Source organism: Herpailurus yagouaroundi, unplaced genomic scaffold, assembly GCF_014898765.1.
Source record: "Herpailurus yagouaroundi ecotype Mexico unplaced genomic scaffold, PumYag 67493, whole genome shotgun sequence".
In the NCBI taxonomy this organism is placed as follows: domain Eukaryota; kingdom Metazoa; phylum Chordata; class Mammalia; order Carnivora; family Felidae; genus Herpailurus; species Herpailurus yagouaroundi.
In genome coordinates, this window is record NW_024420301.1 from 2,016,832 (window position 1) to 2,031,409 (window position 14,578).

At 35.9% G+C, this 14,578-nt stretch overlaps 1 protein-coding gene across 1 annotated transcript in view; it reads left to right on the forward strand.

Moving 5' to 3' along the window:
• The window catches only part of GABRA3 (gamma-aminobutyric acid type A receptor subunit alpha3), a 354,827-nt gene that overhangs the window by 248,718 nt on the left and 91,531 nt on the right, over positions 1 to 14,578 (forward strand). The window contains exon 5 of the mRNA XM_040467471.1: positions 11,692 to 11,912. Coding sequence (XP_040323405.1) covers positions 11,692 to 11,912 — 221 coding nt within the window. The remainder of the gene's footprint in view (positions 1 to 11,691; positions 11,913 to 14,578) is intronic.

Consider the following 14,578-nt stretch of genomic DNA (forward strand, 5'->3'; position numbering starts at 1 on the left):
CCTCCCGCCAGTCCGTGGAGCGCGCACCGACTCGCCGCCCTTCCTACACTCTTCCGTGGGCCTCTCGTCTGCGCTTGGCTCCGGTGACTCCGTTCTGCTAATCCTCTGGCGGTTTTCTGGGTTATTTAGGCAGGTGTAGGTGGAATCTAAGTGATCAGCAGGACGCGCGGTGAGCCCAACGTCCTCCTACGCCGCCATCTTCCCTCTCCTCCTACATATTTTAATCATGCAAATTTTTGGTCTGATTGTTCTTCCATTTTTTGAGAATCTAAGGTTTGTTACTTTCTCTTCATAATTCAATTTTTGCCTTATGTATTTTGGGTCCACATTTCTTACACATAAAAATTTAGAGTTGTTATTTTTCCACTGAAGATACTTTATTTTTTAATGTAATGAGATATTTTATCCCAAAGAAAAATGTTTATCTTACAGTCCACTCTGTCTGCACTTTATAGTTTTACCACTTTATTTTGATAGGATTTGCCCATATATATTTCTATTACTTTACTTTTAACCTGTGTTTTTATGTTTATTTAGGTGTACCCTTGTGTGTGTGTGTGTGTGTGTGTGTGTGTGTGTGACCTGGCAAGTGAGAGCCAGGTCACTACCCTTAAAGAAACAACAGATAGAGGAAAGGCAACATAGATGTGACACCTTGCACAATTGGAAGGAGATCTGTTCATACTGATTTTGGAGTATATTGTATATTGGGGGACTTCTCTGGGAACAAAGGAGCTGGCAGGCACCTTATTCCTACCCCACTCTGCAACATAAACTTAAAGCCACTTGTGAGAAGTGGCACTGCACAGACACTTGTGACTTAACCTAGAAGTGTGCCCTACCCACGAGTTCTCCAGAGGACTGGCCCACTTCAAGCCCACTAGCCTCTGACCTGGATTTAGCACAAATTTTGTTAGTACCACACATGCCCTGTGCAGCCACCGCCTCCCTGTGCTGCATCCCTGAAGCCACCATGCTTGGGGGTTCTTGCCTAGAGCTACTGGCTCAGTGCAAATTTTCTTTTTTTTTTTTCTTTTCTTTTTTTTTTTTTTTTTATAATTTTACATTTTAATTTTTTTAAAGTTTTTTTTTTAACGTTTATTTATTTTTGAGACAGAGAGAGACAGAGCATGAACAGGGGAGGGGCAGAGAGAGAGGGAGACACAGAATCCGAAACAGGCTCCAGGCTCTGAGCTGTCAGCACAGAGCCCGACACGGGGCTTGAACTCACGGACCATGAGATCATGACCTGAGCCGAAGTCAGTCACTTAACCGACTGAGCCACCCAGGTGCCCCAGTGCAAATTTTCTTAATGCCATGTGCACACCCTGCCCAGCTGCCATGTGCACAGATACCTTGTGCTCCTGGCCACCACTGATGCTGCATGCCACATCCCTGGATGTTTCTGTGCTTTGGGGGCTCAGTCTAGGACTAGTAGCTTAGTGTAAATTTTGCTAATACCACCACCCTACCTCCAAGCTCTCCTACAGTCATGTCTCCTCAAAGCTGGCCTGCCTTGGTCTCATGAACACCACAGAGTGCAAGCAAAGCCCACAACAGGCAGAGAGTCATTGAAGAAGTCTGGGTTGAAAGGGAAACCTACTCAGACACAATAGCAGGATGCAAGCAACACACATAGGAGTTCTGGTGAACAGGGGATACTGCACTGCAGAGCACTACAGAACTTCTTCTTCATAAAGCCACCACTTTCAAAAGCAGAGGATGTTGCTGACTTTCTTAATACACAGAAACAGACACACAGAGGTAGACAAAATGAGGAGACAGAGGAAATTGTCCCAAATGAAAGAACGCAACAAAATCACAGCAAGACATCTAAGAGAAAAACTAAAAATAAATAATATGCTGGATAGAGAATTTAAAGCAATGATCATAAAGATACTCATTGGACTTGAGGAAAGAGTGGAGGATATCAGTGAGACAATTCAGAAAGATAAAATATAACATATCAGAGATGAAGAACTCTAGACATGCAATTAAAAATACAATAGATGGAATACACAGTAGGCTACAGGAAGCAGAGGATCATATCAGTGACCTGGAGGATAGAGTAATGTAAATCATCAAGCTGAACAGATAAGAGACAAATACTGCGTAATGAGAATAGACTTAAGGAACTCAGTGACTCCATCAACCATAACAACACTCACATTTTAGGGATCCCAGAAGAGATAGAAAAGAGGGCAGGAAATGTATTTGAAGAAATAATAGCCGAAAACTTCCCAAATCTGGAGAGGGAAATAGAGATCCAGATTTAGGATGCAAAGAGATCCCCCAACAAATTCAACTCAAGGAAGTCCATACCAAGACACACAGCAATAAAATGACAAAAAAAAGTGATAAAGAATTTTAAAAGTTGTAAGAGAAAAGAAGATGATTACATACAAAGGAAACCCAATAAGGTGACCAGCTGATTTTTCAGCAGAAACTTTGCAGGCTAGAAGGGAATGGCAGGATATATTCGAAATACCGAAACGGAAAAATCTGCAGCCAAGTATATTCTATGCAACAAGGCTATCATTCAGAATAGAAGAAGAGATGAAGAGTTTCTCAGATAAACAAAATCTAAAGGAACTCATGACAGCTAGACCACCCCGACAAGAAATACTAAAGGGGATCCTTTGAAAGGAAAGAAAAGACCATAAGTAGGAGTAAGGAAAGTAGAAAACAAAAAGGCAGTAAAAATAAGTATACCCGTAAAAATCAGTCCAGGAATTAATAAAATAAAAGGATGTAAAATATGATACCAACTATTTGAAACAAGGAGGGGGAAGAGTAAAGAATGAGTTCAAAATTAAGTGATCATCATTTTCTTAATTTACACTGCTATTTGCAAATGTTATATATAAAAATATATGTGAAGTAAATTCTCCTATCTCCAACCAAAGACATAGGGTGTCAGAATGGATTAAAAAAAAAAAAGACCCCATCCATATGCTGCTTACAAACACTCATTTCAGACCTAAAGACACATGCAGATTGCAAGTGAGGGGATGGAGAAACATTTGTCATGCAACTGGATGTCAAAAGAAAGCCAGAGTAGCAATATTTATTGCTAAAGAAAGTCTATAAACAGACACAAAGAAGGACACTATAAAATAATAAAGTGGACAATCCAACATGAAGAACAATTGTAAATATTTATGTATCCAACATGTGAGCACCCAAATACATAAAACAGTTAATAATAAACATAAAGGAACTAATTGATAGTAATACAATAATGGTAGGGGACTTTAACCACACACTTACAGCAATGGACAGATCATGTAAGCAGAAAATCAACAAGGAAACAGTGGCTTTCTGTGATACACTGAACTAGGTGGATTTAACAGATATGTTCAGAACAGTCCATCATAAAACATCAGAATACACATTCTTTTCAAGTGTACATGTACCATTCTTCAGAATAGATCACATATTAGGCCATAAAACAAGTCACAACAATTATAAAAGAAGTAATACCATGCATCTTTTCTGACCACAATGCTATGAAACTGGAAATCAACAAGAAAAAATCTGGAAAGAGCATAAATTTATGGAGATTAAATAACATGCTACCAGACAATGAATGGGTCAACAAAGAAATCAAAGAAGAAATCAAAAAGTACATAGAAACAAATGAAAATAAAAACACAATGGTCCAACTTCCTTGGGATGCAGCAAAAACAGTCCTATGAGGGAAGTTAATAGCAATACAGGCTTACCTCAAGAAGCAAGAGATATCTCAACTTAACCTTACACCTAAAGGAGCTAGATAAAGAACAAGAAACAATTCTAAAACCAGCAGAAAGAAGGAAAGAATAAAAATTAGAGCATAGATAAGTGATATAGAAATTAAAATGCAATTAAATAGATCAATGAAACCAGGAGCTGGTTATTTGAAAAGATCAACAAAATTAATAAACCTCTAGCCAGACTATCAAAAGAGAAATATTGAGAAAGAGAGAGAGAGAAAGAGAAGTACTCAAAATCAGAAATAAAAGAGGAGAAATAGCAACCAACACCACAGAAATACAAACAATTGTAAAAGAATATTATGAAAAATTATATGTCGTTAAATTGGACAATCTAGAAGAAATGGATAAATTCCTAGAAGCATAAAATCTAAAACTGAACTAGGAAGAAATAGAAAATTTTAACAGACTGATTATCATCAAGGAAATTGAATCAGTAATCAAAAAATTCCAAACAAAGGCCAGGACCAGATGGCTTCCCAGGGAAATTCTACCAAACTTTTAAAGAAGAGTTAAAACCTATTCCTCTCAATCCCCCAAAATAGAAGGGAAACTTCCAAATTTGTTCTATGAGGCTAATGTCACCCTGATCCCAAAACCAGATAAAGATACCACAAAAAAGGAAAACTACAAGCCAATCTCTCTCATGAACATGGATAAAAAAAAATCCTAAACAAAATATTAGCAAACAGAATCCAACAATACATTAAAAAATCATTTATTACCATCAAGTGGAATTTATTCCCAGAAAGCAGGTGATTCAGTATTTGTAAATCAATTAATGTGATACATCATATTAAAAAAGAAATTTGTACATTAATGCGATACATCATAGTAATAGAAGAAATTTGTCATCAATGTGATATATCATGTTAATAAAAGAAAGGGTAAAAACTACATGATTATTTCAAAAGACACAAAAAGCATTTCACAAAGTACAACATCCATTCATGATAAAAGCCCTCAACAAAGTAGGTTGAGAGGGACTATACCTCAGTAAAATAAAGGCCACATATGAAAAACCCACGGTCAATATCATATTCAATGGGAAAAAACTGAGAGCATTTCCCTTAAAGTCAGGAACAAGACAAAGATGTCCACCCTCACCACTTTTATTTAACATAGTACTGGAAGTCCTAGCCACAGCAATTAGACAACAAAAAGAAATAAAAAAGTATCAAATTGGTAAGGAAGAAGTAAAATTTTCAGTATTTGCAGATGACATGATACTATGTGTAGAAAACCCTAAAGACTCCACCAAAAAACTATTAGAACTTATTAATGATTTCAGTAAAGCCACAGGATACAAAAATCAATGTGCAGGAACCTGTTGCATTTGTATATACTAATAATGAAACAGTAAGAAAACAACCCCATTGGGATACCTGTGTGGCTCAGTTGGCTAAGTGTCCAACTCTTGGTGTTGGCTTGGATCATGATCTCACAGTTCATGAGTTCGAGCCCTGTGTTGGGCTCTGCATGGACAGAGCAGGGCCTGTTTGCGATCCTGTCACTCCCTCTCTCTACCCCACCCCAACTTGTGCTCATTTGCTCTCTCTCTAAAAATAAATAAACTAAAAAAAAAGAGAACAATCCCATTTACAATCACATCCCAAATAGTAAGATATCTAGGAACAAACCTACCCAAAGAGGTGAAAGGCATGTACTCTGAACACTATAAAACATTGATGCAAGAAATTGAAGACGAAGAAATGGAAAGACATTCTATTCCAATGGATTGGAAGAACAAATATTGTTAAAAGGTCTATATTAGCCAAAACAATCTACATATTTAATGCAATCCCTATAAAATTACCAACAACATTTTCCACAGAACTAGAACAAACAATCCTAACATTTATATGGAACCACAAAGACACTGATAGCTAAAGCAATTTTGAGAAAGAGAAGCAAAACAGGAGGTATCACAATTCCAGATTTAAAGTTATATTACAAAGCTGTAGTAATCAAAACAGTATGGTAATGGCACAGAAATAGACACATAGATTAATTCAGCAGAGTAAAAGACCCAAAAGTAAACCCACAATGTTATGGTCAACTAATCAACAAAGGAGGCAAGAATATCGATTGGGAAAAAGTCTCTTCAACAAATGGTGTTGGGAAGCCTGGACAGTACCATGCAAAAGAATGAAATTGAACACTTTGTTACACCATACAAAAAAAAAAAAAAAAAAAAAAAAAACCTCAAAATGGATTAAAGACCTAAATGTGAGACCTGAAATCATAAAAATTCCAGAAGAGACCTCAAGTAGTAATGTCTGAGACATGAACCATAGCAACATTTTTCTAGATATGTCTCCTGAGGCAAGGGAATAGTCCTGTACTATTGGCACAACATAGAAATAAAAATCTTTTGCACAGCAAATGAAACGACCAACAAAAGTAAAAGGCAACCTACTGAATGGGAGAAGGTATTTGCAAAGGACATATCCAAAAAGGGTTAAAAATAGAATTACCCTATGACCCAGCAATTGCACTACTAGGCATTTATCCAAAGGATACAAAAACACTGATTCAAAGGGGTACATGCACCCCAATGTTTATAGCAGAATTATCAGCAATAGATAAATTATGGAAAGAGTCCAAATGTCTGTTGACTAATGAATGGATAAAGAAGATGTGGCATACACACACACACACACACACACACACACACACACACAATGGAATATTAGTGATCAAAAGAAATGTCATCTTGCCATTTGCAACAACATGGGTGGAACTAGGGTGTATTATGCTATGTGAAATAAGTTAAATACAAATACCATATGATTTTACTCATGAGCAATTCAAGATGCAAAAAAAGATGAAAATAGGGAAGGAAAGGGAAGGAAAAATAAAATACGATAAAAACAGAGGGAAGCAAACCATAAAAGACTGTTAACTATAGAAAACAAACTGAGGGTTGCTGGAGGGGAGATGGGTGGGGGATGGGATAAATTGGGTGATGGACATTAAGGACATCACTTGTTGGGATGAACACTGGGTATTATATGTAAGTGATGAATCACTAAATTCTCCTAAAATCAATACTACACCGTATGTTAACTAACTTGAATTTAAATAAAATATTGGAAGGGAAAAAAAAGGTTAGTACCCAAAATATATAAACAACTGGCACAACTCAACACCAAACAAACCCCAAATAATCCAATTAAAAAATGGGATGAAGATATGAACAGACATTTCTCCAAAGAAGACATACAGATGGCTAAAAGACACATGAAAAGATGTTCATTATCACTTAAAATCAGGGAAATGCAAATCAAAACTACAATGACATATTAGTTCATACCTGCTAGAATGGCTGAAATCAAAAACATGAGAAACAACAAGTATTGGTGAGGATGTGGAGTAAAAGGAATCCTACTGCACTGTTGGTCAGAATGCAAACTGATGCAGTCACTATGGAAAGCAGTATGGAAGTTCATCAAAAAGTTAAAAATACAACTATCCTATGATCCAGTAATCAATCACACTTCTGGATTTTCTCCCCAAAATGCAAAAAAAAATATTTATTTGAAAGGAAACATGTTTATAGCAGCATTATTTACAATAGCCAAATTATGGAAGCAGCCCAAGTATCCATTGATAGGTGAATGGATAAGGAAGATGTGGTATATTTACACAATGGAATATTACTCGGCTATAAAAAAGAATGAGGTCTTGCCATTTGCAATGACATCGATGGAGCTAGAGAGTATAAAGCTAAGCAAAATAAGTCAGAGACAAATAGCATATGATCTCATTCATATGTGTAATTTAAGAAACAAAACAAAGCAGTAAAGTGAAAAGAGAGAGAGAGAGAGAGAGAGAGAGAGAGAGAGAGAAACAAAAAAACAGGCTCTTAATTATAGAGAAGAAACTGATGACTACCTGAGGGGAGGGTGGGGGAGTAGGTGAAATAGGTGATGGAGATTAAGGAGTGCATTTGTCATGATAAACACTAGGTGATGTGTGGAACTGTGGAATTACTATATTGTATACCAGGATCTAATATAATACTCTATGTTAACTAAAGTAGAATTGAAATAAAATTTTAAAAATATTTATAGAGCACCTACTATATACCAGGTAGCATTTTAGGTACTAGAGATACAGCATATATCTCTATATAAAATAAATAAATAAAACAATAAAACAAAGTCTCTGCTCCCACCAAACTTCCAGACTAGTGGAACGAAAGAAACAGTGACCAAATAAAAATACATTTTGTCCGTGCTATCTGACAAAATAATGCACAAAGAAAAATAATGCATGGTAAGGGAAAGGGGAATTACTGTTTATGTTGGTATGTTCAAGGAATGCTTCTTTGACATGAGTACTTCTGAATAAGATCTGAATGCTGTGATTGACCCAGACATGAAAATATCTTATTTCATTTACCTAAAATTGTCTATATTTCAACTTGCTCTTAAATGATAATCTAATTGGCTATAGAATCCTTTGGCTTCTGTTATTGTTTTCACAAAGTCTTCTATCAGTGAAATTGTTGTTTCTTTGTAAGTAATATGCCTTTTCTATTTTGCTGTTTTTACGATCTTCTTTTTGGTATTCTTCAAATCCACTATGTGTTGGCTTGGGTCTTTTTTATTATATTGAGATTGCAACTCATTATGGTTCTCAAAGCTAGGGATGTATATATTTCAACAATTGTAAGAAACTGTCATCTATTAGTACTTTAAATATCATTTCTCCACATTTTCTCTATTATCTAGCCTTATAATTTTATTAGATTATGCTGAATCTTTTCCTTTTATCCTCCTGTTACTATACTTCTCTTTCATGATTTTTTCATCATTTATTTGTCTGAAATGTGCACTGAACAATTTTTCTTCATATCCATTCTCCAGTTTATTAATCTCTCTTCATTGTTGTCTAATCATGTATATAATGTATCCATTGAGCTTTTATTTTCAATGACTATATTTCTTTTACAGATTATATATTTTATTTTTTAGTATTTATTTATTTATGAGTGAGTGAGTGAGAGAGAGCACGTGCAAGTCAGCGAGGGTCAGAGAAAGGGGGAGAGAGAGAATGCCAAGCAGGCTCTGTGCCACCAGCACAGATCCCAATGTAGAGCTCAAAATCACTAACTGTGAGATCATGACCTGAGCCAAAACCAAGAGTCAGATGTTTAACCAACTGAGCCACCCAGGTATCCCTACAGATTGTTTATTTTATTTACTTAAAAAATTTTTTTTAAACATTTATTTATTTTTGAGACAGAGAGAGACAGAGCATGAATGGGGGAGGGTCAGAGAGAGAGGGAGACACAGAACCTGAAACAGGCTCCAGGCTCTGAGCTGTCAGCACAGAGCTAGATGCCGGGCTCGAACTCACAGACCGCGAGATCATGACCTGAGCTGAAGCCGGCCGCTTAGACTGAGCCACCCAGGTGCCCCATGATTATTTTAAATAAACCTTTTTTTAAATTTGTTTTTTCTTGCTCCTACCCCATAATGTCTGGATTTTATGTTCTTAATCCCTCTTTTGATGCCTTTATCATTTAAATTTTCAAAAACTTTTTAAATTTTTTTTATTTTGAGAGAGAATGAGAGTGAGTGAGAGAACATGAGCAGGGGAGGGGCAGAGAAAGAGAGGGAGAGAAAATCCCAAGCAGGCTCTGCACTGTCAGCACAGAGCCTGATGCGGGGCTCAGTCTCACAAACGGTGAGATTTTGATCTGAGCCTAAATCAAGAATCAGAGGCTTAACAGACTGAGCCACCCAGGTGCCCCCTTTATTATTTTAATTTAGTTCCTTTACAGTATCTATTTGATTGTTATATGAAGTTCTTTGAGGAGGTTTAATTCAGTTATGTTTTATCAGCTGACTCTCACTCATGACCACTTCCTTATGTGTTCTGTGAGCTTATTTTCAGCAAGCATTTATTTGTGGTCATCCTTCCAGGGTGTTTTTGTTTGCTTTTACAAGTCAATATAGAGGTATCCCCACATTGAGGCAAATTCCTATGTTAATTTCTCAGTTTGTAAACTCAAAACCAGGAAAATACTGTGTATTTAATCATCAATGCCATATAAGATTAGGCTTAAGGTTGCTAAATTTCAGTAGAAATGCTTCCCCTAAGCCTCTCTAATTCAGAAACCATGCTTGGATAGACAAGTTTCCTTTTTTGAATTTTCATGTTGTGGACTGGTTTTGTCTACTTCATTTTATTTATCACCCTTTTGCTTAGTTGGAGCCATTCAGGGTCTTGGTTTTATGTGGGAGTCTAGCTCCAGCTTTTACTTGACACAGTACTAGTTTATACCTGTTGTCTTGGTGTAATTTTTGATAAAAACTTTTCTGGCTCTCAAAAGTATCTCAGTTTAGACAATATTTATATAATCTTCTAATCCTTAGTCAAGAATGTACTCGGTATGCTGGAGGAGGAGAAAAGCCAGACTGGCTAATTTGTAAAGGAAAGAATGGTTAGAGAAGAGCTCAGAGAAGAAGGGAAGATGAAGTGCTTTCTAGGTAAGGGAAGGATGTTGAAATTTATTTCAGATGTGATTAAAAGGCATTAAGGGATTTTAAGCCATAGGTTTTTAGGCAGCTCTGGCTGCTTCTTAATTTTACATAGTTATCTAAAAGTATCCCCCATGCCTTGTGTAGTTTAGTGGCCAAATATTTGGCAAGGTTTGCACTCAGATTTGGGGATTCACCATCTCAGTGGTTCTCTTGCTTCCAGGGCTTTCTACTGAATTTTTAGCTTTTTGGCCAGCCTTGGACTCTATCCCCTGAGATATTAAGCCAATGCATTTCGCAATTTCTGTCAATCTTACAAACATTACTCAGAACAGTTTTGTCATCTGTCATTTAGTGGAAGACTTCCCTATGGTTTCAGCCTGAATTTTGTTTTAACAGAGTCCCAGAATCTTACTCATGTGTGTATAGTGTAATGGTCAGCCAAAATTTGGGGCAGAGTATATATGCAGATTTGGGATCCCATCCCTTCTGTCATTCTCTTGGTTCCAAGAGTACCACCCCTAAATTTCCATATTATCAGCTATCTTGAGCCAGTAAACCTGTGGTATCTGCCACAAGAATTCTAGTTTGGGGTGAACACCCATTGCTGCTGCCATCTTTCAAGAGTAAATTTTCTTCAAGTTTTTGTCTGCTTTCAGTTGTGCCCCATTGCTTTTCAATAGGTTCAGCCTCCTTCCCTGCCTCCTTCTCCCCCTATCTCTCTAATATATATGTTCAAATTTTATAATAGTTACAAGAAAGTATAACAAACAATTTGGTCTGCTATTACCAAAAGCTGAAACATTTATTGTTATTTTAAATTGTGTTTAGATTAAGAACAACTTTGAAACTTTTTTCATGTTTATTAGCAATTTTATCCATTTTATTAATTTTCAGTAATGTAATTTACCAATTTGTCTATTTGTCTATTTGTTTTGATCTTATTTATAGGTAAGAGTTCCTTATTTATTGAAGATCATAATATATGAACTCATCAGATGTTTTGTGAGACTCAAATGTGTTTTAAAATTTAAGGTTTTGCTTTTATGGTGGTTTTATATTGGCCTTTAAAGTTCATATGGGATCATTTAATAGACAAGGCAAAGAGTTTGTTCTTATTAGAGATGCCAGTGCATAGAGAAAGAAACTCTTGCCTTTCCATAAGGCAAAGTCTTGTGGTCAGCTTGTATGATGTGCAGGGCAGTGTTGGCAGTCACCTTTCTAAGAAAATATTGTCAGATGTATTATTTTCATACTTATGGATCACCATACATTATTTTTCAATCATGATCATTTGCCATACTTACCAGTAAGTACTATAAATAGACTGCTGCTTCTGTGCATTGGAAGAAATCTTGCAAAGTGATTAATGCTCGCTAAGGGCACTGTGGGTTGTCACCAGAACTATGTTCAAACATTGTCCTCTCTCTTTTTGTCCCTAGGAGTACACCATTGATGTATTTTTTCGACAGACATGGCATGATGAAAGACTTAAATTTGATGGACCCATGAAAATCCTTCCACTGAACAATCTCCTGGCTAGTAAGATCTGGACACCTGACACCTTCTTTCACAATGGCAAGAAATCAGTAGCCCATAACATGACCACACCTAACAAGCTGCTCAGACTGGTGGACAATGGAACGCTCCTCTACACAATGAGGTTAGAGAGTGGTGCCCCCCCATCTAAAGTATACTGGGGGTAGGACTGGGCTTGAAAGTAGCATGTTTTAAGCTATCCATAAAAGTCTATCAAGTTTACATATTATAAGTGCACATATAGGTATATACTTAACATATTTGCAGGTATACACATTCACAGACATATATATTATAGATACACATATAAATGCAGTTGGACATATGAACATTCTCATATACAGATATATGTTCATGATATATAAATGTATGCATACTCAGAGACACGTGGATTAACACATAAGCATATACATTCAAGGACACTTAAATACACAAACTCATAGCCATATATACAGGCAGAACACTGTGACAGTCATAAGGGACTGTTTAATTGCAGCAACAAACTTCCCCTATGATGCAGAATTGTGAGAATCAAATGAGATAATGATGGATATTTTCTGAACCATACAATGTTATAGATAATATATACACAAAATTATAGCAACACATATTTTATCCCACATTGCCTGGGAATGCTGAGGAGTTTGATGCAAATGAGGTTTTCAAACAAGAATGTTTCTTTTAAATATCATTTATATACTTATACATATATATGTATATATACTTATATGTATATGTATGTATAAGCTTATACTTATATATATGTATATGTATATCCTTATATGTAATATATACTTATTACATATATATACTTATATATACTTATATGTATGAGCTCATACATATACATATAAGTATATATACATGTATATTTATAAGTATATATACACATATATATGTATAAGTATATATATACACATATATACGTATATATATAAATATGTATAAGTCCATATAATGTACGTATATACATATATATGTATAATTTTGCGTTCAAAAAGAATGACTTTAAAAACATTTTCAGTTCCATAATCTTTGACCCAACACTAAAGAACTTTCTTGATTCTTGTTTTATGTTTTTGCTACCTCCTGTGCTATCAGTTGTTCTGTAGCTCCCTCCCACTTTAATGAGTTTCAGTTTTAAGTAACTGAATTAACATTATTGAATGGAAAAATGTGATCCTTCAGTGCAGATTCTGTGGCTGTTTTTAAATTTGAGTATTTGTTATTTTGTACAATAAAACTGAAATAATACAGGCCTGGTAAACATGTAATGAATACACAAAGTATCCTTGCCCATATGCTAGTCCTTAGTTACTTCAAATTTGCTATTTATTGTTTCTCCTGAAAAAATTTGATAGCTAAGATATAGGCAAAGAAGAATGGATAGCAAATGGATAATTAAGAGAAAAGTTGAATTAAAGAGGAGGAGCTGAGACACTAGAGGAGAGATGAGAATAGAAGTGAGAATGATGGAGAAAAGAAAGAAGGAAAGTGGACATAAAAGGGGAAAAGATGGGGCGCCTCGGTGGCGCAGTCAGTTAAGCGTCCGACTTCAGCCAGGTCACAATCTCGCGGTCCGTGAGTTCGAGCCCCGCCTCAGGCTCTGGGCTGATGGCTCAGAGCCTGGAGCCTGTTTCCGATTCTGTGTCTCCCTCTCTCTCTGCCCCTCCCCCATTCGTGCTCTGTCTCTCTCTGTCCCAAAAATAAATAAATGTTGAAAAAAAAATTTAAAAAAAAAAGGGAAAAAGAAGGTGGAGAGAGGAAGGGAAGTATAATCCAGAAGAAAGGTCAATAAAATTAGCATATATATTTTATTGATCTCTTCCCATAGCTTATATATTTACATATATGTTGTATATATGTTTATATGTGTATGTTGCTCCTGGTTATTAGTATTAACATTCATTTTTGTACTATTAGAATGTAGTGAAGAAAATTGTTGGTATAAAGTGAAAGAAAGAGAGGAAGGACATTGTATACAGAGAAAACCAAGTAAGCAGTTACAGGAAATGGAATGGTTTCTTTCAACAAAAGCAAGATAATGAGGTGGTCAGTTTTTAATTTTATATATGGCACTCTAGTTACTGTGTAAAGGATGTATTTGAAGAAAACAAAACTGGAATTAGGGAAAATGGTTAGTAGATAGCTTAAATAGTCTAGGCAAATGGTAGTGAAATTCTAATTCAGAGCAGCTGATTAAGATGGAGAAGGAGAAATACACTGAAGAAATAGTAAAAATGGCCAATGTTAGAATGACGGGGGGGCAGGAGTCAAGGTAGTAAATACCCAAATAACATGGGTGAATGATGGTGCTACAAAATAGGGCAGATCATATAAAACAGGAGAAATTTAGATAGGAAAATCTTTAAGGTTAATTTTGGGCAAGATAAGATTTAAAAGATTGTAGATTATCCAGGGACAAGGGTATAATAGTAGTTAGATATACAAATCTTAAGATTAAAAGACAGATACAAGCTAGAGATGTGAATTTTGGTATTGTCAGCATATTGGGACAACCATGTGAATGGATGTGCTCACTTTAGGAAAGTATGCAGAGTGAGAAAATCATACTAAGGATCAAATCATGTAGCATCATTATTACAACAGAAGTGGAGAAAGAGGAACCTATGAAGGACCAAGAAGAAAAAGTAAGGAAGGTGTTAATAGAACTCCCAGTGTACAGTATCTTGAAATCTAAGTGTGATAGTCAGTACTGCTACTTTCAGTATTTCCAACTCAAGTCCTTCTGGGTACATGGTAGTATTTACTTCCATATAGCCTTGCAGT